The sequence below is a fragment of the Cetorhinus maximus genome, chromosome 30 (assembly GCF_964194155.1).
Source record: "Cetorhinus maximus chromosome 30, sCetMax3.hap1.1, whole genome shotgun sequence".
Classification (NCBI taxonomy): Eukaryota; Metazoa; Chordata; class Chondrichthyes; order Lamniformes; family Cetorhinidae; genus Cetorhinus; species Cetorhinus maximus.
In genome coordinates, this window is record NC_135908.1 from 20,256,229 (window position 1) to 20,283,149 (window position 26,921).

General features: G+C 48.3%; 1 protein-coding gene across 4 annotated transcripts in view; it reads left to right on the forward strand.

The window, feature by feature from the left end:
* Window positions 1-26,921, forward strand: part of LOC144670129 (AP-3 complex subunit beta-2-like) — a 71,981-nt gene that overhangs the window by 17,071 nt on the left and 27,989 nt on the right. For 2 of the 4 annotated variants that reach the window (XM_078532579.1, XM_078532580.1), the window contains exons 8-12: window positions 101-219; window positions 6,758-6,814; window positions 15,213-15,324; window positions 21,471-21,630; window positions 25,627-25,795. In XM_078532579.1, coding sequence (XP_078388705.1) covers window positions 101-219; window positions 6,758-6,814; window positions 15,213-15,324; window positions 21,471-21,630; window positions 25,627-25,795 — 617 coding nt within the window. The remainder of the gene's footprint in view (window positions 1-100; window positions 220-6,757; window positions 6,815-15,212; window positions 15,325-21,470; window positions 21,631-25,626; window positions 25,796-26,921) is intronic. The other 2 variants (XM_078532581.1, XM_078532582.1) reach the window with 1 other exon arrangement.

A 26,921-nucleotide genomic window follows, 5' to 3' on the forward strand; every position in this document is an offset into this window, starting at 1 on the left:
GTTGTTTTCTAATGTGGTCTCTCTGGTCAGGAGTTGATGTGAGTCAGACAAGCGATGCGGAGACAGTTTTTACAATTTTGGGATTTGCCTTTCCCGGCAGATCGGGATCACTTCCAGCTTGGCTCGCTGTCCCACCTGCTCAACAGCAAGGCCGGAGGTTACCAGGAGCTCCCGGATTGGCCCGAGTCCGCCCCTGACCCATCAGTCCGCAATGTGGAGGTAAATGACCAGGTATAAGCAGAGTAACGGTCAACTGTTAGGATCGATGGTGCCTTGCATTTATATAGCGCCTTTAATGCAGTAAAACGTCCCAAGGTGCTTCACAGCAGCGTCATCAAACAAAACCTGACACCAAGCCATATAAGGAGATGTTCGGTCATGTGACCAAAGCCTTGTATTAAGGAGCGCCCTAAAGGAGGAGAGAGGGGCGGAGAGGGTTGGGGAGGGCGTTCCAGAGCTTTGGGCCCAGGTAGCTGAAGGCACGGCTGCCAACGGTGGAGCGATTTAAAACCAGGGACCCTCAAGAGGCCAGAATCGGAGGAGCGCAGACATCTCGGAGGGCTGTGGGTCTGGAGGAAATTCCAGAGGTAGGGAGGGCCGAGGCCCTGGGGGGGTGGGGGGGGGATTTGAAAACAAGGATGAGAATTTTAAAATCGAGGTGTTGCCCGACTGGGAGGACGGAGAGCACAGGGGTGACGGGTGAACGGGACTTGGTGCGGGTTAGGATACGGGCAGCAGAGCTTCGAGGGAGCTCAAGTTTGTTGGGAATGGAAAATGGGAGACGGACCGGGAGCACATTGGAATAGTCCAGTCTAAAGGCAACAAAGTCCTGGATGAGGGTTTCGGGAGCAGGTGGGCTGGAGGAGGAAGATGTTACGGAGGTGAAGTAAGCAGACGATGTCTCCATCAAATCGCCTTGCTTCTTAAGTTGAGTGAGGGACAGGTCACACAGGTTGGCAGGGCGTGGGTTAGAGCCTTCTTTACAGGCCCGAAGGATTGGCGAAGGAGTTGGGCTTGGCGCTTTGCTGCACGGCACTTGAACTCTACAGCTAGCCTTTGGGGAGAGTGTTGGAGGTGGGGACTGCCTTGAGATTCCCCTCACTGGAAAGTTACAGGTAGTAGAGAACCAGGGAGAAAACCATTGGCGGGATTTTCCAGTCCCGCTCGCCGCAGGGCCGGGAATTCCCGCCCGAAGTCAACGGACGTCAAATTTTCCGTCCGGCCCACGATGGTTCCCGCTGCAGACGGGACCGGAAAATCCCGGCCTACGTCCTCAGGTCTGGGGAGTCCAGACGAAGCCGGGTATCCCAATGAAAGAATAAATAGGAAGCTTAAAATCAGAACTGGGTCATTCGGGGACAACGTTGGGAAGCATTTCTTCAAACAAAGGGAGGTGAAAAAACTGGAGCTCTCTCCCCAAAAAAACTGTTGAGGCTGCGGGAGCTGGAGAGAGGGGGGGGTCATTTGAAAATTTCAACGCTGAGATTGATAGATTTTTGTTAGGTTTTACAGAACCAAGGCAGGCAAATGGAATTAAGACAATTGAAAGCGTTTGAATAAATCATGAGGGTTCATTTCTAGAGGCCTAGACTTCTTGTGTTCAAATTAAATCAAATTTTGGCCAGACCACACTTGGGATATAGTGAATGATACACAGGCACTGGAGAAGACGCATGAAAGATCCACAAGAACGAGACCAGGATTGAGAGAAAACATCTGAATGAAATGACCTGTTGATGCTGGTATACTCTTAGAGAGGATACCTGCTTCATTGGTGATTTGGGCCTTTAACTGCGATTTCTCCTAACCACCGAGACGCCATTGATATTTTAAAATATGTCCGCAACGGAAAAAGCTCCTTCGCAATCACATTATTGCACAAACTGGATTATTGAAAGGATGTAATGCAACTTTGGTTAAACAGACGATTCCTGCCGCCTGTCTGTCCCCACTAGTCTCTGTGTGGAGAAGTGTAACAGGGCCGGTTTTTAGTCATATTCATCCCCAGTCTGTCAGCAGTGTGGCCTCCCAACGATTTATCCTGTGAGGTGCTTTCTGGGAATTCTGGCTGTAGGGAATACGTGAACCTGGAGGATCGGTTCACCACATTAGAATCTGTTTATAGTGGAATCACAGAACCTTTACAGAGTAGGAGTCCATTCAGCCCTTTGAGTCAGAACTTGTTCTCTGAAAGCACATTCCACCTAGTCCCACTCCCCTGCCTTATCCCCGTAACCTTGCACATTCTCTCTTTTCAGGTAGCAATCCAATTCCCTATTGTACACCTCGATCGAACCTGCCTCCACCACCCTCTTAGGAAATTCGTTCCAGACTCCAGCCACCCTCTGGGTGAAAAAATGTTTCCTCACTGTTACCCCTTCTGCCAATTATTTTGAATCTGTGCCCTCTAGTTCTTGATGCTCCCTTGAGTGGGAACAGTTTCTCACTATTTACCCTGTCTATACCCCTCAGGATCTTGAATACCTCTATCAAGTCATTTCTCAGCCTTCTTTTCTCCAAGGAAAACACTCCCAACCTCTCCAATCTATCCTCATAACTACAGCTCTTCATCCCGGGAATCATTCTTGTGAATCTCCTCTGTACCCTCTCCAATACTTTCACATCCTTCCTCAAATAGGTGCCCAGAACTGGACGCGGTATTCCTGATGAGGCCGAACTAGTGTCTTATACAAGTTCAACATGACCTCCTTACTCTTGTACTCAATGCCCCTATTAATAAAGCCTAAGTTGCTATATGCTTTATTAACTCCCCTGCCATCTTCAGTGACTTATGTACATATTATACTGAGGTCCCTCTGTTCCAGCACCTCCTTTAGGGTTTCTCCCTTTATTTTATACTGTCTGTCCATATTCTTCCTGCCAAAATCAATCACCACACACTTCTCTGCATTGAACTTCATCTGCCACTTGTCTGCCCAATCCACCAACAAGTCTCTGTCCTTTTGAAGTTCGAGGTTATCCTCATCACAGTTGACAACGTTTCTAATCTTTGTATCATCTGCAACTTTTGAAATCATGCCCTGCACACCACAGTCTAGGTCATTAATATGTATCAGGAAGAGCAAGGGGAGGTGGTGGCACAGTGGTATTGTCACTGGACCTGAAACCCAGGGGTAATGCCCTGGGGACCTGGGTTTGAATCCCACCATGGCAGACGGTTGAATTTGAATCTGATAAAAATTGGGAATTAAAAAGCCTAATGATGACTGTGAAACCATTGCCAATTGTCATAAAAACCCATCTGGCTCACTAATGCCCTTTAGGGAAGGAAATCTGCTGTCCTTACCTGGTCTAGCCTACATGTGACTCCAGACCCACAGCCATGTGGTTGACTCTTAAATGCCCTCTAAGTGAGGGTAATTTGGGATGGGCAATAAATGCTAACCTAGCCAGTGACACCCACATCCCATGAACAACTCAAAAAAAACACTGACACCTGGGGAGCTCTGTTACAAACCATTTTTCCAATTGGAAAGACATCCATTAACCACCACTCAGCCAATTCCTACCCAAGTGCCTACTTTCCCTTTTATTCCATGAGCTAGAATTTTGCTCACTAGCCTATTGTGTGGCAAATGCCTTTTGAAAATCCATATACACCACATCAGCAGCTTTGCCCTTATCAACCTTCTGTTACCAACTCAAAATACTCCAGCAATTTAGTTAAACATGATTTTTCCTTAATTATCCTATGCTTGTCTAAGTGACTATTGATTTTGTTCCGAGCTATAGTTTCCAAAAAATGTTTCCCTACCACTGAGGTCAAACTGACTGGTCTGTAGTTGCCGGCTTTATCCTTGCACCTCATTTTGAACAAGGGTGTAACATTCGCAGTTCTCCAGTCCTCTGGCATCTCCCCTGTGTCGAAGGAAGACTGGAAGATTATCACTAGAGCCTCTGCAACTTCCTCTCTCACTTCCCTCAGTACCCTTGGGTGTATCCCATCCGGACCTGGTACCTTATCTATTTTAAGTAAAGAGAGCCTTTCTAACACCCCCTCTTGCTCAATTGTAAATTTTTCGAGTGTACTAGTTACCTCCTCTCTCACCTCGGCCTCGGTAGCATCTTTTTCCTTTGTAAAAACAGATACAAAGTACTCATTCAATACCTCCGCTATTTCTCCTGCCTCCATATGCATGTCCACTTTTTTCCCCTAATTGGCCCTACTCTTTCTTTTACCACCCTTTTATTATTTACATGCTTATAGAAGACCTTGGGACTCCCTTTTATGTTAACTGCCATCCTCTTTTCATGCTCTCTCCCTGCTTTTCTTATTATTTTTTTCACTTCCCCTCTGGCCCTTCTATATTCAGCCTGATTCTCCATTGTATTTTGTACCTGGCATCTGTTGTATGCGCACTTCTCCTTTTTCATCTTCACCTCTATCATTCTTGAGATCCAGGGTGCTCTGGATTTATTTGTCCTACCTTTCCCCTTCAAGGGAATATACCTTGACATTGTCTCCAATGAAGGTGGCCCATTGTTCAGCCACCATCTCTTCTGTCAATATTTGATTCAAACTCACTCGGCTCAGGTGCATTCTCACCCCATCAAAGTTGGCTTTCCCCCAATTAATTATCCCTGCTCTGGATTGCCCCTTGTCCCTTTCCATAGTCAACCTAAACCTTATGATACAATGATCACTGTCCCTTAGAGACTCTCCCACTGATATTTGATCCACTTGGGCCAACTCATTCCCCAGAACCAGGTCCAACAGTGCATGTCCTCTCATTGGACTGGAAGCATACTGCTGCAGAAAATTATCTTGAACACATTCCAGGAACTCTCGCCCCTCTTGTCCCTTTGTGCTATTCCTATCCCAGTCTATATTTGGATAATTGAAATCCCCCTTTATAATTACTGTATAATTCTTACGTCTCTCTGTAATTTCTTCACAAATTTGTTTCTCCACATCCCTTCCACTAGTTGGTGGTCTATATACTACACCGATCAATGTTATTGCACCTTTTTCATTCCTCACCTCTAGCCAGAGAGATTCCGTCCTTGAACCCTCTGGAACATCCTCTCTCTCCACCACTGTAATGCCATCTTTAAACAATATTTCCACTCGCCCCCACCAACCACCCACCTCCACCACTCTTCTTCCTTTCCTGTCTCTCCTAAACACCTTGTACCCAGGAATATTTAGCACCCCGTCCCTTTTTGAGCCAGGTCTCTGTTTTAGCAATAATATCATAACTCCATTTGTCAACCTGTGCCTGCAGTTCACCGAGCTTATTAACTACACTCTGTGCGTTCACATACATGCACATTAATCCTGATTTAGGCTGTTTTACTTTCTCCCTTACTCTGACCCCAGATGACTTACTGTTGCCTACTCCAATTCTATCCAAGTCTCCAAGTATTCTATTTACCTTGATACTACTCTCTGATATATCCTCCTTATCAGATAATAGTTCTCTGCTTCCCACTGCCAGGTTTTTCTCCTCTCTACTCCGAATTTCCCCTCAGGTTCTCATCCCCCTACCAATCTAGTTCAACCCTCCCCAACAGGACTAGCAGAACTGTTTAACTGTTGAAACTGTACAGGGTGCCCTAAGAGTGTCCGCTGGTAACACTCTAGCCTCTCAGTTCAAGTACCGCTTGAGGTTTGAACGCAAAACTCAAGGTTGACACTCCAGTGCAGTACTGAGGGAGTGCTGCACTGTCGGAGACGCTGTCTTTCAGATGAGACATTGAACCCTATCTGCCCTCTCGGGTGGATGTAAAAGATCCCGTGGCACTATTTTGAAGAAGAGCATGGGAGTTCTCCCCGGTGCCCCGGCCAATATTTACCCCTCAATCAACACCACAAAAGCAGATTTATCTGGTCATTGTCACATTGCTGCGTGTGGGAGCTTGCTGTGCATAAATTGGCTGCTCCATTTCCTACATCACCACAGGGATTACACTTTAAAAGTGCGTCATTGGCTGTAAAGCTCTTTGACGCGCGCATTGGCCACAATAAGTGCTATCTGGGTGCAAGTCTTGTTAGCTAAGAGGAATTCTGCTTTTGTCTTTTTAAGTTGATCAATGTTATTGAAGCAGAAAACCTCCCTCTAACTTCTGCGTGAAATGTGATATAATTAATGTTCCCGTACACTGCCTCAGCTTCAGTGTACGCAAGATGATAGATTAAATGGCTCCATTTTCTCCCTGATTACACTTTCTTTGTGATCCTGACCAATAGTATCATAAAAATAGAGGCACAATGCCAGGGACAAATCCCAGCAGTGAGGCCTGACTACTTGGACAAGAGTTGGGACCAATGCGGTTCAGAGTGAGTTAAGGCAAGGCTGTGAGTTGCTGTTCGCAATAGAGGCCATAACAAAGCTCTCGGGGTTGGGAGGGGGGTGGGGTGCAGTATTCCCAAGTGATTCATACCCTCGACAATTGCTGATCTTTCTTGGAGTGAAACACAAAGCGTCTGATTCCTCAACAATTCCCGGATCACGGAATCCTCCGTAGATCAGCCGTTGATGGTGAAGCAGGCCCGAGGGGCCAAATGGCCTACTCCTAAATTCCCTAGACGAAGCAGATTCAGAAATGTGAATTAGTAATCACGACAGAGGCCGAAGGATAGGAATTGGAGCAGGGAAGGGTTTGGGGGGTGGGGGGGATGATGGGGGGAGGGGTGGAGTGTTGTGACGGGGGAAGCCATTGCAGTGCTGTAGTGCTGCAGTTTGCTGTATTGTAGTTGTCTGATTGGGAGTGTCCTCTACAATGCTGCCCACAGGAGGAAGCACTCGTGGAAACGGAGGTGCGAATCGGATTGCTGGGAGACTGGAAAGAGGTGTGGCTGTGTGTGTGTTGTTTGCAGTGCCGTGTGCTTTTACATTGGGGATCACTGATTATTCAGTCACTCGGGTATCCACACAGATGTTGGATTCCAGATGAAGCTCATTTTACCTGGGCTCAGATTAAAACACACCCAATGCCACATCAAACTGCAGAACCCAGTCACGTACATTAAGGCTGGTTATTTGACAAGAACGATAGAGTTAAAAGATTCTGATTGGATTAATTTTGATTGCGGTCCCCTGAATGTTGAGTCCAATGGACACTGTTACCATGGCGTTGGTCAACATGACATTGGCAACCATTGGACGTATAAGGTACCACTTCTGCTCTGAAGCAAAGCTTTTCATCTCATCTCCCATGTCGCTATGTCGTGTGCCACTAACCATGTAGTCCTGCCCCCCGCCACATAACGCTTTGTTGTCTTCACCTGCTTGTCCCATCAATTACACTGGTATTGACATCCACCAGCTAACGCCCACCCTCTTTATGGAAAACCGCAGTAACAAGTTGCTGCCAACTCGTGTGCCCTCCATTGTCGGCCCTCCCACACTGGCAGCAAGAACTAACCGAGGGATTGGATAAGGATTCTACCCGTTTTGGGTTTCAACAAGGAACCTTACCCTATCCCTCTGACGAAAAACGTGTGGTCATTTTAGCTTTTTTGTATTGAGATCACCCCTTAACCGGGCAGGAAAAGACATCAGAACTGAAAGTGGGTATTCAGCTACCTCAATGGTCCTTGAACCTTTTTGTCCACAGACCACTTGGGCGGGGCAGAAGACCCTATATTTGCCACTAAATGTAATAAACTTATGTTTATTTTTTTTTAATATGCACCATAAGTAAATTATTAATTCATGCCAGAAACAAAAGTAAAGACATCTTCATATTATCTTCATAGTACAAAAGAACATGTTTATTTAAAGGCCCTAAGATGTGTTCTAAAATCATCACAATAATCTTCTGAGAAACTAATATTTATCTTACATCGATTTTAATCAAACAATATCGACCAGAACTTAGATCTTGTTAAAAAAACAACATTGTTGTTGACTGTGCTTATAACGCACAAACAGGAGCTGGGCTGGTTGTGTAATGTCCCGCGAGTGTTGGGGAGTGAGGTTTATGGCCTCTTCCTTTGTATGGCCTCGGCTGTGGTGTTGCGGGCTCCCAGTGGCCTGCAGGCCACACTTTGGGAACTGCTGATCTCCCTTCCTGGCATTATACCCATTGGCCCCCTGGCCATGCCCATTGGCTCCCTGGCCATGCCCATTGGCCCTCTGGCCATGCCTATTGGCTCCCTGGCCATGCCTATTGGCTCCCTGGCCATGCCCATTGGCTCCCTGGCACAATACCCATTGGCCCCCTGGCACAATACCCATTGGCCCCCTGGCCATGCCCATTGGCACCCTGGCCATGCCCATTGGCTCCCTGGCACAATACCCATTGGCTCCCTGGCCTTGCCCATTTGCTTATGTTTATTCACTTAAATGGATTGGGACTGCATTCCAGCAATGGAGACGCAGTCTCTTGTGTTCATATTGTGCAATGCGGTTGAACCAAAACCTCTCAAACCTTTATGATTGGTGCCGGGAGCAGGGACCCAACCATTTTGTCCCTGATGGTTAACAAAAGCTTTACAATGAAGGAGTGGTGAAAGAGCAGCTTTTCTGTTCTCTAGATGAACAATATTAGGAGCTTTGCATGTTGCTTTGGTTTGTTTGACTGATAATTATTACAAATACCAGTGAATAGTTGTGAATTAGCACTGGTATCAAATCATATATTGCTGCAGGTTGCATTTAATTTTTCTCACTCTCTGAAGCGGAGAGCTGCTCCCAGGCAACAACACAAAGTCATAAAGCCTCGGTTTGGAACACATCCGAGACTGGTTTAGTTAAAGTCAGCCTCCGTTTCATTGATGGACTTCATAGCATTTCAAAGTCTGGTGTGCACATCTTCACACATCCATCCCACTGCATGCAATACTGTCCTTGGCCATGTGACCTGACCATGCTGTGTTGCCATGTTGGTGTTTGGGTTAAGACGCTCGACTCAACTCGTGGTAACCAGTTCTGCTCGGGTCGATCCTGTAATGCCCATTTTGGATTAACAGCTCCCAGCTTGGTACAGTAACTGCTGGAGTAACTTATACTGAATTGGGTGTTAGCTGTACCAAGTAGGGTGCATTTTGGCAGAAGGAGTAGGGAGAGGCAACACGTATTTAATAACACAGTTCCAAAGAGTGCGCACGGACAGAGGGAACTGGCAGCTCGTGGGCACAGATCTTTGGAGGTGGCAGGACGCATTGAGAGAGTCATTAGCGTGGCATTCAGTATCTCAGGCTCCATAAATTGAGATATTGAGTACAAAAGCAGGGAGGCCATGCTGAACCTTCACAAAGCTCTGGTTAGGTCACAGCTAGAGTATTGTGTCCAGTTCTGGGTCACCACACATTCGGAAGGCTTGAGAGGGTGCAGAGATTTACCAGAATGGTTCCAGGCATGAGGGGATTTTAGTTACAGGTTAGGTTGGAGAAGCTGCAATTGTTCCCCTTGGACCGAAGGAGATTGAGAGGAGATTTGATAGAGGTGTACAAAATGATGACAGGTTTAGATAAGTAGAATGTTGGCATTTATTGCAAGGGGAATAGAATATATAAGTAGGGAGGTTTTACTACAGCTGTACAGGGCCTTGGTGAGACCACATCTGGAATACTGTGTACAGTTTTGGCCTTCTGATTTGAAAAAAGATAATATTGTGTTAGAAGCAGTTCAGATAAGGTTCACTTGACCCATTGCTGGGATGAGGGGCTTATCTTATGAAGATCTTATTTATACCCAAGAGAATGAGAGGTGGTCTTATTGAAACATATAAGATCCTGAGGGGACTGGATGGGGTGACTACCCAGAGGATGTTTCCTCTTGTGGGGGAGACTAGAACTCGAGGACATAGTTTAAGAATAAGACAGGGATGAGGAGAACGTCTTCTCTCTGAGGGTCGTTAGTCTATGGAATTCTCTTCCCCGGAAAGCAGTGGAGGCTGGGTCATGGAATTTATTCAAGACCGAGTTGGACAGATTTCTGATAGTCAGGAGAGTCAAGGGTTATGGGGGGCAGACAGGAGACTGGAGTTGAGACCACAACCAGATCAGCCATGATCTTATTGAATGGCGGAGCAGGCTCGAGAGGACCGAATGGCCTCCTTCTGCTCCTAAGTCCTGGGTTCCTGTGTTCCAATGACACTTTGGGAAGCTGACTCCATTAGCTGATGATAAGGACACAGATTTAAGAATTTGGGTAAGAGATGTAGGGGGTGCGGGGTGGAGGATGTGTGGAAGATCCTTTTTCACGCAGAGAGTGGTAATGACCTGGAACTTGCTGCCTAAGAGGGTGGAAACGAAGACCATGAATGATTGCAAAAGGAAATTGGACATGCGCTTAAGAGAAATAAACTTGCAGGGCTGTGGGGATAGAGAGGAGGAATGGGACTGACTGGATTACCCTACAGCGAGCTAGCCTGGACTCCGTGGGCCGAATGGCCTCCTGTTCTGTAATGACTGTATGATCCAGTAAGTACAGCACAGCACCTTACAGCTTTCACCCACTTCATTCCAGTTTAAATGATCTTACTTCAATATCATACAGCTTCACCTGGCAATAGCTTACACCAATATCATAGAATGGTTATAGTGCAGGAGGAGGCCATTCAGCCCATTGTGTCCACACTGGCTGTCTGTAACAGTAACTCACCTGGTTCCACTTACATACCTTTTCCCTGTAACCCTGTAAGTCTTATCTCTTCAGATTCTCTTTCGAATGCCTTGATTGAACCTGCCTCCACCACTCTCAGGCAGTGCATTCCAGATCCTAACCACTTGCTGCATCACAATAGTTTCTCCTCATGTCACCATTGCTTCTTTTGCCAATCACCTTTAATTAACATCCTCTGATTCTCGATCCTTCCACCAATGGGAACAGTTTCTCCCTGTCTACTCTGTCCAGACTCTGCATGATTTTGAACACCTCTATCAAATCTCCTCTCAACCTTCCCTTCTCCAAGGAGAACAGTCCCAGCTTCTCCAATCTACTAATGTAACTGAAGTTCCTCATCCCTGGAACCATTCTCTTGAATCTCTTCTGCACCCTCTCTAATACCTTCACATCCTTCCAGAAATGTGGCGCCCTAAACGTTTTTAAATTTATTCTTCCATGGGATGCGAGTCTTGGCAAGTCCAGCATTTGTTATCCATCCATAATTGCCCTTGAACTGAGTGGCTTACTAGGTCATTTCAAAGGGCAGTTAAGAGTCAATCATATTGCTGTGGGTCTGGACTCAGGTAAGGTAGGTAGGTAAGGACGGCAGGTTTCCTTCCCTAAAGGGCATTAGCGAACCAGTTTTTATGATAATCAGTAATAGTTGTCATGGTCACCATTACTGGTTTTCAATTCCAGAAATAATACTTGAATTTAAATCCCACCAGCTGCTATGGTGGGATTTGAACCCATGTCCCCCAGGCACTGGCCTGGAACCTCTAAGTTACTAGTCCGGTGACATTACCACTACGCCACCATCCACCAACAAGCTAACTGCAATACTACAGTTGAGGTCGAACCAGTGTTTTATAAATGTTTATCAACACTTCCTTACTCTAGTACTCCACACCCCTATTTATAAAGTCCAGGATTCCACTTGCCTTATTAACCACTTCCTGAAGCTGTCCTGCCAACTTCAATGGTTTTTGCACATATACACCCAGGTCCCTCTGCTCCTGCACCCCCTTTAGAATTGTACCCTTCATTTAATATTGCCTCCCCGCATTCTTCCTACCAAAATGAATCAGTATCAATGACCTAATGTACTGTCACCAAATTCAATCAGGTATACACACTGTTCAGCACAGTGATTCACCTTACTCTAATCGTCTACCTTTCACTCCAATAACTCACTCCAGTAATGTGTGACTCAATACAGGGTCTCGCCCAACTTCTGTTTGAAGTTTTATTATTGTACCATGTTACCCCTCCCCTTCCCGGCCTACTGCTTCTTCCAGGCCTCTTCCTGTCACTTTCCTGATGTCGATTCTCACTGGCTTAGCGCTAATGCGTTAAGATTTAATATCAGAGAAGAGGTCCCATTAAACGGAGCAGAGCCAGAATGAAACCAAGATACGTTACACAAGGCGATGCAGTGGTCACCATGGAAACCACCGGTGCTACTCGGCAAATGGGACTGTCGACATGGCACCGAGCAATGAACCAGCAACACTTCAACCCAGAGACTGTTTCGTTTCCAGACAGCCTGTTCCCAAATGAAGTTTGACCAATAGAAAGTCAGGCAACTCAACTGCTGAAGGAGAGCCAGGCCAAGTTAGCTGCAAATCCCCAGACTAAGTTTCCAAACACTTTATCGAGCTTTCGTACTGAGGTTTCTGCTGTTGTAAGGCACCGGTCGGTACTACAGTGGGCGGGGGAGGGAGGAGGATGTAGAATGTGCTGTTTAGTACTGTCCATAGTTATTAGCGGACGCGAGCTGGATTATACTAAAGGATGGGTGCCACTGTATTCAAGTGGGTGTTATTGTGCTGAACTGGGTAATGCTGTACCCATGGCAGTCAGTGCTGTACTGAGATGAACATTCCTATAGTGAGCTGCCTCATACTCTGTAGCACGTGGGGCCATACAATATGGCCCAGTCCGATATAGTATCAAATTGGGCCATACTGTACTATATAGGGTTACATAGAATATACAGCACAGAAACAGGCTATTTGGCCCAATCAAACCACCATGCTGGTGTCTAAGTTCCATTCGAGCCTCCTCCCATCTTTCCTCATCTAAATCAACCATTGTAACCCTCTGTCCCTCTTCCCTCATACACTTGTCTAGGTTCTCTTTAGCTGCATCTATACTATTCACCTCACCCGCTTCCCTGTGGCAGCGAGTTCCACATTCTCACCACACTTTGGACAGAATTTAACACAGGTGACGAGGGGCTGAAGAGCCAGTGGGAGCCCTGTGTCACTCACATTGGTCAAGGCCCACTGGAGTTAAGTGTCTATCAGGCACCTACCTGGCCACCATCGGGCCTTCCCAGGACTAAAGAGCCAGGTGGTGGAAATCCCACCTCTAAGGAGCTGCCGGCCAATCTATTGTGGGCAGTGCCCCCTGAAGCTGTGGCAGCTGTCAGCAAGGCACCCGTGGGAGGCCTAGGATCAACAAGGGACTGAGGCCAAAGGGGAGTGAGGACAGGATGGGGGTTGTGGGGTAGGGTCATGGTAGGGGGAGGGGAGTCGGAGGTAAGGATGGGGGGATGATGGCTCTCTGCAGGCCCCCCGACTTTCCGATGCTGGGTCCCTCATTCAGGAAGCCTTTCGGGCTCCCTGACTGATAAATGTGAGGGAAGGTGGATGAGGCTGTTAAGTGGGCATTAATTGCCTATAAGACTGTCCACGAGCCTTCCTGCCCTGGACTTAATGGGCCTAACGCGGGAATGCAGCTGGGTCCCAACCAAATCCTCCCAGTGATTAAATGCCCCAGTCTGGGAACTCACCTCTGGGCATTGGGGCAGGGTGGGTGGTGGTTGGCATTAAATTCCACCCTTTGGTTCAAGAAGTTTATTCTGAATTCCCTACTGGATTTCTTGGCGACCATCTTATATTGACGGCCTCTAGTTATGCTGTTCCTAAGAGGAAACATTCTCTCTGCATCTGGACTATGCTGGGTCGCATCGTATTTGAATCTATTACATTTAGTCGATTTCTTTGAGGATGTAACAAGCAGGGTAGATAAAGGGGAACCAGTGGATGTGGTGTACTTGGATTTCTAAAAGGCATTCGATGAGGTGCCACGTAAAAGGTTACTACACAAGATAAGAGCTCATGGACTAGCATGGACAGAGGATTGGCTAACTAACAGGAAACAGAGAGCCAGGATAAATGGATCATTTTCAGGTTGGCAAACTGTAACTAGTAAACTGCCACAGGGGTCAGGCCCAGGGTCACAACCAATAACGATCTATATTAGTGACTTGGAGATGAAGGAACCGTCTCTATTGCAGCTAAATTTGCTGATGATACAAAGATAGACAGGAAAACAAGTTGTGAGGAGGAAACAAAGAATCTGTAAAGCAATTATGGATAGGTTAAGTGAGTGAAAAAGTTTGGAGTATAATGTGAGTAAATGCGAGGTTGTCCACTTTGGCAGGTAGAATAAAAAGCAGAATGTTATTTAAATGGAGGGGGATGCAGAATGCTGCAATACAGAGGGATGTGGGTGTCCTTGTGCATGAATCACAAAAGGTTAGCATGCAGGTACAGCAAGTAATCAGGAAGGCAAATGGAGTGTTGGCCTTTATTGCAAAGAGGATGGAGTATAAAAGTAGGGAAGTCTTGCTACAAATGTGCAGAGCATTGATGAAACCACACCTGAAGCACTGTGTACAAACCTGGTCTCCATACTTAAGAAGGGATATACTTGCATTGGAAGCAGTTCAGGTAAGGTTGACTAGGCTGATTCCTGGGATGAAGGGGTTGTCTTATGAGGAAAGGTTGAGCAGGGTGGGGTTATATACATTGGCTTTTAAAAGAATGAGAGGTGATCTTATTGAAAGTTATAAGATTCTGAGGGGGCTTGACAGGGAGGATGCTGGGAGGATGTTTCCCTCATGGGGTTAAACTAGAACTAAGGGCCTCCCATTTAAGACGGAGACGAGGAGGTATTTCTTCTCTGAGAGGGTCATTAATCTTTGGAATTCCCTACCCCAGAGAGCTGTGGACGCTGGGATCATTGAATATATTCAAGACTGAGTTTAGACGGGTTTTTGATCAGCGAGGGAGTGAAGGACAGGCAGGAAAGTGGAGTTAAGATCACAATTAGATCAGCCGTGATCTTCTTGAATGGCGAAGGAGGCTCGGAGGGCCGAATGGCCTCCTCCTCCTATTTCTCCTGTTCTTAGGAATCAAGTGGGCCATTATCACACTGAACTGATGATAACACAGAAGGCTGAGTAATTCCTACACTTTGTAACTAAGCTTAACGCATGTGTCCTGGGGAGGGGAGTGTGGGCCTAGTGTGATTTGTGTGTCCTCTTGCCTGCATGTTGCTGCTAAGGCCTACAGGCATCTTGAGAGCATGGCTATATAACAGTCCCACTTACAGCATGTGGTGGAAATCCAAGGTAATATTCATCCCTGCCCTCCACTGACTGTGTCCATCTGCAAACCATTAATAGATTGGATAATGAACCATGGAATTTAGTAATTACAAGACCAGTGTCCCAATGCCCCCCCAAATCATACTCTGACCCAAAATCGCCGCCTGTTTTATCATTTGATTTTCCTTTTCCTTGGTGTGGAACGGACGAATGATTATTTAATGCCCCCCCTCCAGGTTTCGGAATGGACTAAGCCCAGCGGCAGAGAGAAGAGGAAGGAGAAAGTGGAGAAACCATTCTATTCTGACTCGGAGCTGGAGTCTGAACCTACAGAATCGGCTGACAGCGGTTAGTAATGTGTGATGTAGATCGCGAGCGACGGAAGTTATAATTTCACCGTCTCCTTTCCCGGGATTGTTTGCATTTTATTTTGTGTGCACGCCTCTTAAACTGCTAACCTGTCTGTGATGGTTGCTCAACATGCGGCCTTCCTACATCAACTGGAAAGCAAAACGACTCATTACACAATTGGATGATGCTTGTCTGTCCCCGTTTTAAATATTTTTATATCTGGTAAAGAGAAATGTTCAAAGGAAATGACAAAAAAACGCCAATTATTTTTTTAATGTCCCTATGATTTCTCTCCGGGGTTGCACACAGCAGTGTCCTGGAGATTGATCTTCAGTTCCTGGAGACTCCAGGCCAACTCTCTGTGGGTAGCCCTCCTCCCCAAGGTGCCAGCCCCTTCTTCCTGAGGGTGCTGTTCCTCTCCTTGTGCAGCCAGACGCCTCCGTTGCTCTCTTCTTCTTTGTCTCCGCTCTCTGTAAACCATGAAGCATACAGCTAGGTCACCGGGCCCCATGCTCCTGATGTACTCCTCCTGCAGAGGCTGTGGCTGATGACACGCGCGCAGTGGCCTCGGAACACAGCGGAGAGAAGGTACAACAAGGCCCAGGCTGCAACTCGCACCTTGGAGCAGACCATTGCAATGTTGAAAATGAGGTTCGGGGGCCTGGACCGGTTTGGTGGAGACCTGCACAGAGTCCGTCACGCATCGTTGTCACCTGCTGCGCCCTTCACAGCCTAGCGCTGCAACGGGGAGGGGGTTTGGGGTAGGGGTGGACCTGACTGAGGAGAAGATGGAGGAGCTGCACATCTCCTCCGATGAGGAGGAGGCTGACGGGGAGGAGGTCCTCAAAGACAAGGATGACGGCGATGAGGCCATCACATTGTCCAGATGAGGGAGGCCCTCATAGCTGCTAGATTCCTGAAGGATGATGACGACATGCAGTGAGGAGACACCATAGATCCTCACATTGCATCTGTGAACGTTTGGCTCCAGTCTGGCTGATGGCAGCGCACATACCCTCTGTGATAAGGCTCCTGTCATGGGGACACAGTGGACGCCCTTAGTCCTTACATTCCAGGAGGATGATGACGACCGGCAGTGGGGACACTCCATAGATCCTCAGACAGCTTATGTGAATGTCTGACCCCTGTCTGGCTGATGACACCTCACTTGTGCTCTGTGAACAGGGTCATATGAAGATTGGAGCATTCATGATTAAGGGCATTGATTTTTTGGGTATGAGTATGGAGAGAGCTGGAGCCAAGGTGGGTAGATGGTGTTGACACACAGGTCAGCCATGATCCAAGCGGCTCGAGGGAGCTGGAGAGTTTCCTCGTGTTCCTGAAGGCTGCGTATAGCTCCTGCACCTACCCCCCCTGACAAAAGTCAGTTCCAAACCGAGTGACGTAAAGAAAGGCAGAAATATCACAGTCAGAGCAGAGAGTGGGCCTTCTGCACCCACCTTGAGGAAGTCCCGCCCTCAAGGGCTGCAGGCCAATCAGATTGGCCAGCAGCTCCAGCAGCGCCAGAGCTGAGTAGTGGTCACGGCCGGGACTGCAAGCAGAGCAGTGGATCCCAGACTAAGGTAAGTGCCGCCCGCGCCTTTAGGGTGGGAAGGGATCCAGCACCCTCGGGTGGGAGGGCGGGATTTGGAGGCCAGGCACGGAGGAACAAAGGAGGAGGGTACAATCTTGGGGGTGGTGCCCCACCAATGCGCACAGGGCACCCCCCCCTCCTCCCCCAAATGAAGTCCCACCCAACCCCTTCCAATCTTTTTCTACGCTGCGGGATGAAAGAGAGAGACGCGTGAGTTAGCGTGGGTGCACTAAGAACCCCCCTTGGTGCTGGAGAGCGCTGACCACCACTTGGACAGCCAGAGATTAGTGAGCTGCACGGCTGCCCGAAATCCCACCCACCTCCGCCCCACCTCACCCGGCCGATTGGTGGCAGCTTCACCCACTGGACTGCATGCAGCGGGGAAAACTGAACTTCTCCTGGTCCTATGGCATCCTTCATGAGGGGAGCCCTTCAGGACCACACTGTCACCGGTCACAGATGCTGGTGTGATGGGGGGTCAGCCACACCTCAAAGCTGCTGGGAGCACAGAGAGAGAGAGAGAGAGATACAGAGCTCTGTGCCACTGGCCCAGGGCATTCAGGCAGCAATTGATAAGCCCCATCGAGGTGCAGGCATGACTGACGTGTCCAGAGACAGTGAAGCTGCACCATCAGTGCTGGGAGGACTGCATAAAGCACAGGGAATAGGCCCTGGACTGAGACACCTGCCTTTATCTTGTGCAGAAAGGCTTCACATCTGAGTGACACGAACACTGCTCATCAGAACAAGGAACCATAGGCAGGGAGACATTCTTGGGAGTTTATTGACAATAGTGAACATTATGTACAAGTGATTAACACCTGTGCCCAGGCTGTGAAACTAATTCTTCTTCACTTTCCTAACCCTGCCGCTATGTCTTGATGCTCCCCGGACATCCACAGCGGAGGTGGGTTCAGCCTGCTGACTGTGACACCCTGTCTGTGATGACCTTGACAAGCGTCCTCTGGAGGGCCGAGACCTGGAGAGCCCCGGCCTGCTTTCAGTATCCTGTTATGTGGCTGTGTCACCCTCCTCAGCCTGTGGAGCTGGAGCTGCTGGGGTCACAGGAAGAGGGGATTTGGCTGGGCCGGACACTCCCTGAGTTGCCTGGGTTGATGGCCCCGGGCTGTGCACCTGCTGATCCTCCTCCCTATAGGTGCCCCAGGGTCCCTGGCTGACTCCTTGAGGAGAAGGGGTATCTGGAGTGAGATCAAGTTGCCCCACACCCCTCTCACACTGACACTGTTGGAGGGCAACTATGGCATCAGCGATGGAGTTCAGTCCGTGCAGCAGTGCAGGAGCGATGTCCTGGACCAAGGTCTCCATGGAGGCCGCCATCCTGCCAGTGTTGACCTCAGTGCGTTAGCAATGCTGGCGTTATCACCTCAGCCTGAAGATGCATGGACTCCTCCATCGTGCTTTGCAATCTGAGGAGTGCAGCGGACATCCCTTCCTGATATTCCCGAGCTTGTCTTTGCAGCTCCAGCAGCTGTGACATGACCGAGTCCAGAGGCTCCTCATCTGACTCGGACTCAGCAACGTTCTGGCCTCCAGCAGCCATCCGAGTGCCGGGGACCTGGGAAGTCCCTGTCTCCGCCTGCTGTGGATCAGACAGTGTGATGTGCTCACCAGATTGTGACCCCGGGTCTACTCTACAGCTAGGTCCCACCGAGCTGTATGACTCTGCGCTGGTGGAGGGTGTGGGTGAGGCTGTGACGGGACTTCAGGGAGGGTCCCTCCAGATTCCTCTCCAGAGGTTTCTTCAGGGCCTGATTAAGGTGGGTGTGAGAGAGTGAACGGTGATGTCCCTTGCACTGGCAGTGAGTGAGATCCCTGTGGATGTGTGATGGGTTTGTGAGTGTGTGAGTTGGGAGTGATGAGAAGAGTGACTTACCCTGGCGGAACAGAGGAGATCATTCATCCTCTTTTGGCACTGGGTGGCTGTCCTCTATTGCAGGGCATTGGTACTGACCACCGGGTGCCACTGCTTCCCATGTTGGATTGGTGACCGACCCTGTTTGCTGGTCTTTGCCCAGAGCAGGGGGGTAGAGGGCATCACGGTGAGTCTCCACTGCATCCAGTCGGCGCTCGAGGGAGGCATCACTAAATTTGGGGGTAGCACGTTTCCTCTCATTGGCAGCCGTCAGTCCCCAGCGGCTTCCCATCCCTGGAAGAGAGCCGGCTCTGTACAGGGGGGCCGGCCTTTAAATGTGGCGCCCGGATTGCTGAAGGCCTGAGGTTATGGCGGGGGCGGGGGGGGGCGCGAATGGGAGGAGTGAATTCCCGGGAATGAATTATTAATGAGGCGGAACACGCCGGAAATGGGGCGACACGGCGCGGAAAGCTGCCTGCAGCGCAGCCGGTGGATCAAATGTCCGTTTCCCCGCCACCCGCTACCACAGGGAGCGGGAATCGGGGCCGATCCCGCCCTGTGCCCCTGGCGCCAGTCGGGACCCCTCAGAGAACACGTCCTTTAAAATGAGGGCCCAGCTGTTCAGAGGCGAAATCAGAAGCACTTTTCCACACAAGGGCTGGTGCTCTCTGTAAATCTAACCGCCCCCCACCCACCCCCGCCACCCACTGTGCAGGTTGGCGGGGCAATCGATATATTGGGCTGCATTTTCCCCTCCCAGGGTGGGAACCAGGAGTCGAGGGAGACTTTCCATGTCCCAAAACGCCCCCCCCATCGGCATGGAGACAGGTTGTATGTCCAATTAAGGGCGCAGGGCGGGCCGTTTGAAGCGGGAGGGGGCCAATCAGAGGCCTTCCAACCTGAGAGGAGCAGCAGGCTGCAGTAGCGGGTAAGTAAGAGAGGGGGCACTTCAACACCCCACAGCGACACAGGCGGGAACACGGCCCACCAGCCGGCTGGTATTTCTGGGCCCCCGTCTGCCTCCGTTCCCAACCCCGGCGGGACCCAAAAACCCTGCCCCTGGTGGAGGCCAAAAATCTGCACTGGGAAGGGGTAACTTTTGTGATGGCAAAGCTTTCAAGAGCCCCAGAATGACTAGGAAATCCCAGTTGGCTTTCAGTCCTGGCGTGAGGGGCGAGGGGAGATGTCTAACTGCTTGGAGGCGGCTACCCAGTGGCAGGCTGGGGTGCGAGTGTCCCAGAAAGGCCTCCAGGCCCATCCTGCCTGCCTGGGCGAGGGTGCAACCCAAAAGCTGCCCTCTGGAGGGATTCCACCCCCTCCTCTGTCCCCCCCATTGGGTGGGCCTGACTGCATTCCCTGTGTTTTATTTTATTTTAAGTTTTTAAAAGTCCCAAAATGAGATGACTCTGACGTCCGACGTCTAACTGAAAGACATCACACTGACACAAAACAACTGGGCCGCAGGCACGTGATGTAGGCCGAGCTCATCGTCTTTCCGGCCTTCGGTGTGAACAGGGGATGGCACTGCCTGAGAGCCTGCTTGGAGAAGCTGATAAGAGTCTGTTTTCCTTTCGATCAGAGGGGAATTGTGTACAACGTGGGGGCAAACTCATGAATTGTATCCCTGGTCTGGATTTTCGTGAACACTGATCGAAAATCAGTCTCGGAAACAGACAAGTTCAGTGGGACTTTCCACCACCTGTACTTGGATCATGGCTGATCTGCATCTCAACCCCATTTACCTGCCTTTGACTCACTTCCTCCAATACCTTCACCTCATAAAAGTTCTATCTCTGCCTTAACAGTTTCTATAGCTCCACAGCCTGTTCAGGGAGCGAGTACCAGACTACCACTTCCTGATTTCACTCCGAAACAGCCTGACTCAAATTTTAAGATTGGGGCTGCCCCTTTGCTCTGGTTTTCACCCCCAGCAGACGAAATGGCCTCTCCATTTCTGCTCTATTGAGTCGCTTTATCATTTTTTGAACACGGTTGGGCCTAGTGCAGGTCCAGCCCAGTTCAGCACATTGGAGGGATCCCCAGTGAGGTCAGAGGGCAGTGTGGTAGGAAACAGAGGCCACACGTGCAGGATTGTCTTTCCTCCCTTACCTCGGGCACCTGGCCTGCTGTCCTCATAGATGAGGAAGGCCTAAAGTCTGAGTCTGTCATGGGACTAGTAATCCCGAGGCCCAGGCTTAATGCTCTGGAGACATGGGTTCAAGTCCCACAAGGGCAGCTAGTAGAATTTAGAACTCAACTAATTAATCTGGAATATAACTAGTCAGTAATGGTCAGTTATCATCGATTGTCATAAAAACTAGTTCACTAATGTTCGATTGTTGTAAAAACCTATCTGGTTCACTAATGCCCTTAAGGGAAGGAAATCTGCCGTCCTTACCTGGTCTGGCCTACATGTGACTCCAGGCCCACAGCGATGTGGTTGACTCTTAACTGCCCCCTGAAATGGCCGAGCAAGCCACTCAGTTCAAGGGAAGTTCAGGGATGGGCAACAAATGCTGGCCTTGCCAGCGATGCCCACATCCCATGAAGGGATGAAGAGAAAGGTTGGCGCGATCCCCAGTGTTGGACTATATCATCACCAGAGTTTACAACCTGAATACAAGGCCATTCAACCCAACTGGCCCTAACACCATAAATGTCGGCTAATGTTCGCAGAGTCCCTGACTGCCAGTGAGTCTGAAAGCATGAGTGAAATCGAAAGCGAGAGTGGCTCAGGGAGTGACGAAGAGAGCGATGAGGAGACCAAGTTGGACAATGAGAAGAAGAAGAAAGTGAGGAAGGTGAAGAGCAAGAAGCGAGATGAGAGCGAGGACAGGTCAGTGGAGTTGTGCGTCGGAGAGCTGGCACTTTCAGCCCAGCCTTCTGCAAGGCTGCGCCTGTCTTTGTTAAGCTGATGGAAGGAGGTTTCCAACTGCTAAATAATTAAAATGCATCTTACAGAGGAGTGTGGAGGAGATGAGACCATTGGATAAGGGGGCCATCTGGGCTCGTGGGGCAGGGGTAGGGTGAACATTTAAACTAAACAAGTTTTTTTATGATCTTCACAGAGTCCAGTAACTTATAAAAAGAAAATTGAGCTTCTGGTTTATAGTTGAAAGGGTGACACAACAAGATCTCACATTTTAAGACTTTTACTGTAACAATAGAATAAAAGCACTATTGGCTAAACACTATATTTATGTAGGCAAGATATACTTTAGACCCAGAACAGCCAAAAAACACACTTTAAAGTTTCCTTTTAAAAAATTATTCATGGGATATGGGCATCGCTGGCTAGGCCAGTATTTATTGCCTGTCCCTAATTGCCCTTGAAAAGATGGTGTTGAGCTGCCTTCTTGCACTGCTGCAATCCCTGTGGTGTAGGTACACCCACACAGTGCTGTTAGGGAGGGGTTCCAGGGTTCTGACCCAGCGACAGTGAAGGAACGGCGATATATTTCCAATCAGAATGGTGAGTGGCTTGGATTGGAGCTTCTAGGTGGTGGTGTTCCCATGTATCTGCTGCCCTTGTCCTTCTAGGTGGTAGTGGTCGTGGGTTTGGAAGATATTCAATTCTACTGGAACCTGTCCAAGGTGATTCTTGCTCCTGAGGATTTACTTCTGTTCTGTTCCTCCCTCAGTCTAGGAAATTTTAATCTCAGCACTATCTTTCACAATGAGGTTTTACCTCCTGGAGATTCTTCCTCTAGCTCAAGCTAGGTGAATCTTCCAGCCTCTGGAATCTTCCATAATTTATCATGAATAGGTCTTTTCAATCCAAGTACATGCTCCCATCTGCATTCCTGCATGGCGAATCACAGCATATTGATGCATACAGTTGTCCCTTTCCCAAATTCTGGAAGACTAACCGTGTCTGTAAATTTTCAGGGATAATTTTGACCCTTCCCCTCTTAAAGCCCATCTCCATGGCAATGCGAATCACATGGGCCTTGCATCCAGGTAGAAATGCTGATTAGTTATCCTTGAGACCCCAACTTCCTTCCACCTTGGTGGTAAATGGACATTTTAAAGCACACTGTTTACATTCTCAACACTTTTCTGGGACTTTGGAGACTCACAGTCCATCCACTGTTAGCACCCCAGCTGCAGCCATCGTCTCCAAGTGTAAACACCTTGCACCTTCTTCCCAATAAAACAATCTGGGCCCCCTTTAATCTCGAAAATCAAATCACCGAGGCCTGCTGTCAGGCATACTTCAGAACAGGTCACATGACCCCCTTCATTTTTACCCTAAATTAAAGACACAGACCCTGATACACAACAATCTTATAAACCTCATAATTGTAACAAAATAAACACCTATGTTAAAATAGCAGTCAGAGGAAGGATGTAAAGATACATTGAACATCCACCCAACAGAAGTACCTAGGATTTGGTTGTCTCCTGTTGACCCAAACAGCCTCCAAAGTCATCTCCCCATCATTCTATAGTGTTCAATTGGACCAAACCACTTGCCATTGACTAATTCAGTTCAATGTTTGCATCTACTTTTCAATGGCCAATGGGAGACAGTAGTGGTAATATTATGGATTAGTAATCCAAAGGCCCAGTCGAACACTCCAGCGATATGAGTTCAAATCCCACCAAGGCCAGTGGGGGAATTTAAATTTAATTAATTAATAAACCTGGAATAAAATGCTAGCCTCGTTAATAATGATCAAGAAACTTACAGATTTTGGTAAAAACTTATCTGGTTCACTATTGTCCATCAGGGGAGATTTGACCTCCATGTGACTCCAGACCCACAGCAATGTGGTTGACTCTTAGCTTCCCTCTGCAATAGCTGAACAAGCCACTCAGTTGTATTATACTGTGGGTGTACCTACGCCACACGGACTGCAGCGGTTCAAGGTGGTGACTCACCACCACTTTCTCAAGGGAAATTAGGAACATAGGAGCAGGAGAAGGCCATTCAGCCCATCGAGCCTGCTCCACCATTTCAGTACGATCATGGCCGATCATCCACTTCAATGCCTTTTTCCCCCACACTATCTCCATATCCCTTTATGTCATTTGATATTTAGAAACCTGTCAATCTCTGCTTTAAACATACTCAGTGACTGAGCTTCCACAACCCTTTGGGGTAGAGAATTCCAAAGGTTCACAACCCCCTGAGTTAAAAAATTTCTCCTCATCTCGGTCCTAAGTGGCTTCCCGCTTATTTTGAAATCGTGTCCCCTGGTTCTCGACTCCCCAACCAGGGGAAACATCTTACCTGCATCTACCCTGTCTTAATTTCATAATTTTCAATGAGATCACCTCTCATTCTTTGAAACTCTAGAGAACACAGGCCCAGTTTCCCCAATCTCTCTTCACAGGACAAGCCTGGTGAACCTTCGCTGCGCCCCCTCTATGGCAATAATATCCTTCCTAAGGTCAGGGGATCAAAACTGCACACAGTCTTCCGGGTGCAGTTAGAGATGGTCAATAAATGCTGGCCTAGCCAGCAACACTCACATCCCATCCACGAAAAATATATTTTTAAAAGCCCAGTCAGTCCCATTCTGTAGAATTGAAATGGAGCAAATTTTTCCACACCTGGAACTGACACTTGGGATTCACTGCTCTGATATTCCACACTTGTGAGAGGAATTGGGAATTTGCGGATCACGGGTGGGGCCTGGGAAGTCCTCCCAGTCCTTGTGTTACGGTGCCCAGTAAGACGAGGATGAGAGGGAATCTCACTCCTTGTGTGTAAGGGCCTCACTCCAAGCTGAGTAACATATCAAACAGATTCCACACCAGAACGGATATCAGAGCCTCTGTCCTGGGGGAGCCCCTGGACTTGGGCTAGTCAAGTGGACAGACCTCAACTGCACAGGACTCGAGCTCTGCAATTCCCTCCCTCAACCTCTCCGTCTCTTTACCTCACTTTCCTCTTTTTAAGACACTCCTTAAAACTTACCTCTTTGATCAAGCGCAGTCCTAATGTCTACGTATGTAGCTCTGTGCTAAATCTGACTTGGTAACGGTCCTGTGAAGCGCTTTGAGAAGTTCTTCCACATTAAAGTTGCTATATAAATGCAAATAGAAAATGCTGGGAATACTCAGCAGGTCTGTGGATAAAAGAGTTAATCTTTTAGCTCGTTTCTGAAGACAGGTCATTGACCTGAAACGTTAACTCTGTTTCTCTGTCTCCACAGATGCTGCCAGACCTACTGAGTATTCCAAGCATTTTCTGCTTTTATTACAGATTTTCAGCATCTCTAGTATTTTGCCTTCATATAAATGCAAGTTGTTGTTGTTGGAGATTGGTCTGATGTGATAACTTGGTGACTGATTAGGACACTCGTCTGAACTCTGTATTGAGACTCATTCTGTGACCCTCCTTGGTGTGTGTGCGTGCATGTGTGCATGAATGTGTGTGCGCATATGTGTGCATGTGCATGTGTGTGTATGTGTGCACATGTGTGCGGCGCATGTGCATATGTGCACGCATGCATGTGTGTGCACTTATGTGCGTGTGTACACACTTGTGTGTGTGAGCATGCTTATGTGTGTGTGTGCAAGCGCATGTGTGTGCAAGTGTGTGTGTGTGCAAGTGCGTAAGTGTGTGTGTGCGCACACTTGCGTGTGGCGTGTGTGTGCCTGCATGTGTGTGCGCATGTGTGTGCATGTGTGTGTATGTGTGCACACGTGTGTGTGTGCAAGTGTGTGTGTGTGTGTGCACACCTGCGTGTGGCTTGTGTGTGCCTGCATGTGTGTGTGCGTGTGTGTGTGTGTGTGTGTGCACACGTGTGTGTGTGTATGTGTGTGAAGCCTTGTTCCTGGAAGATGGGTAATCTTTTGTTTTTGTTGATGTGTTTGCCAGTGGGCAAAGTGAAGGTGAAGAGAAGACAGTGAAGAAGCGGAAAGACAAGGAAGAATTGAGTTCCTCGTCTTCCTCCTCCTCCGATGAAAGCTCGTCTGAGAAAAGCTCGTCAGAGTCGGAGTCAGAGGAGGACTCGGAATCGGACACGGGTAAAAAGAGCAGGAAGAAGGTGAGCCAGTTACAAGTCTGTCTGTGTTGATGTGCATTTAAAGGATGCAGGAAGCCGGTGTTTCATGTACTGGACCAACCCAGAAATCAAGAGTTCAAATCCCATCGAGGCAAACTATTGAATTCAATAATACAAAAGCAAAATATTATGAATGCTTGAAACTGAATAAAAAAACAGAAATTGCTGGAAATACTCTGGAGGTCTGGCAGCATCTGTGGAGAGAGAAACAGTTAACATTTCAGGGCAATAGCCTTTCATCAAAAGTGGAAAACGATGGTGGAAAGGTCTGGTGAAAGGTCACGACGAGAAATGTTAACTGTTTCTCTCTCCACCGACGCTGCCAGATCTGCTGAGTGTTTCCAGCATTTTCTGTTTTTATTCATTATTGTTCTCGAAATCAAAAATTCTGGTAATTTGACCGCTGATGCCGGAGTGACTGCAGAGTTTCCATATAGTTCTAGACAAGCACCAGGTTCATTAATGTCCCTCTGTGAAAGGGACCTGCTACCCTTCTTATTAATTATTTCATGGAATGTGGGCATCCCTGACTGGCAAGGCCAGCATTTGTTCCCCATCTCTAATTGCCCTTGAACTGAGTGGCTTGCTAGGCCATTTCAGAGGGCATTTAAGAGTCAACCACATCACTGTGGGTTTGGAGTGACAAGTAGGCCAGACCAGGTAAGGACAGTAGATTTCCTTCCCTAAAGGGCAGCAGTGAACCAGATGGGTTTTTACGACAATCGATGGTGGGATTTAAACCCATGCTCCCCAGAGCATTATCTTGGACCTCTGGGTTACTAGTCCAGCAACATTAGCAACCGCACCATCATCTCCTCTTACAAGGTCAGGTCCATGTGGTTGACTCTTTGAGGTGAACTTCTGTTCTCCTGCCATTGATTTGGACAAGGAGCCAGGAAACTCCTTCAGAAAACTGCATGTACCCTTGGACTAATGACCTTCAGCCCAAATCGGGATGGGCAACAAACATCTGTTTGGATCACCTGCACCCCAAGAGCAAACTTTTAAAAAAAATTCCTCCTCGGGCTCCACCCATCCACATGTGCCCAGATTGTCCTCTTTCCCCGATAGGCCCCAACCCTTCCCTAATCCCTTCAAACATCCATCT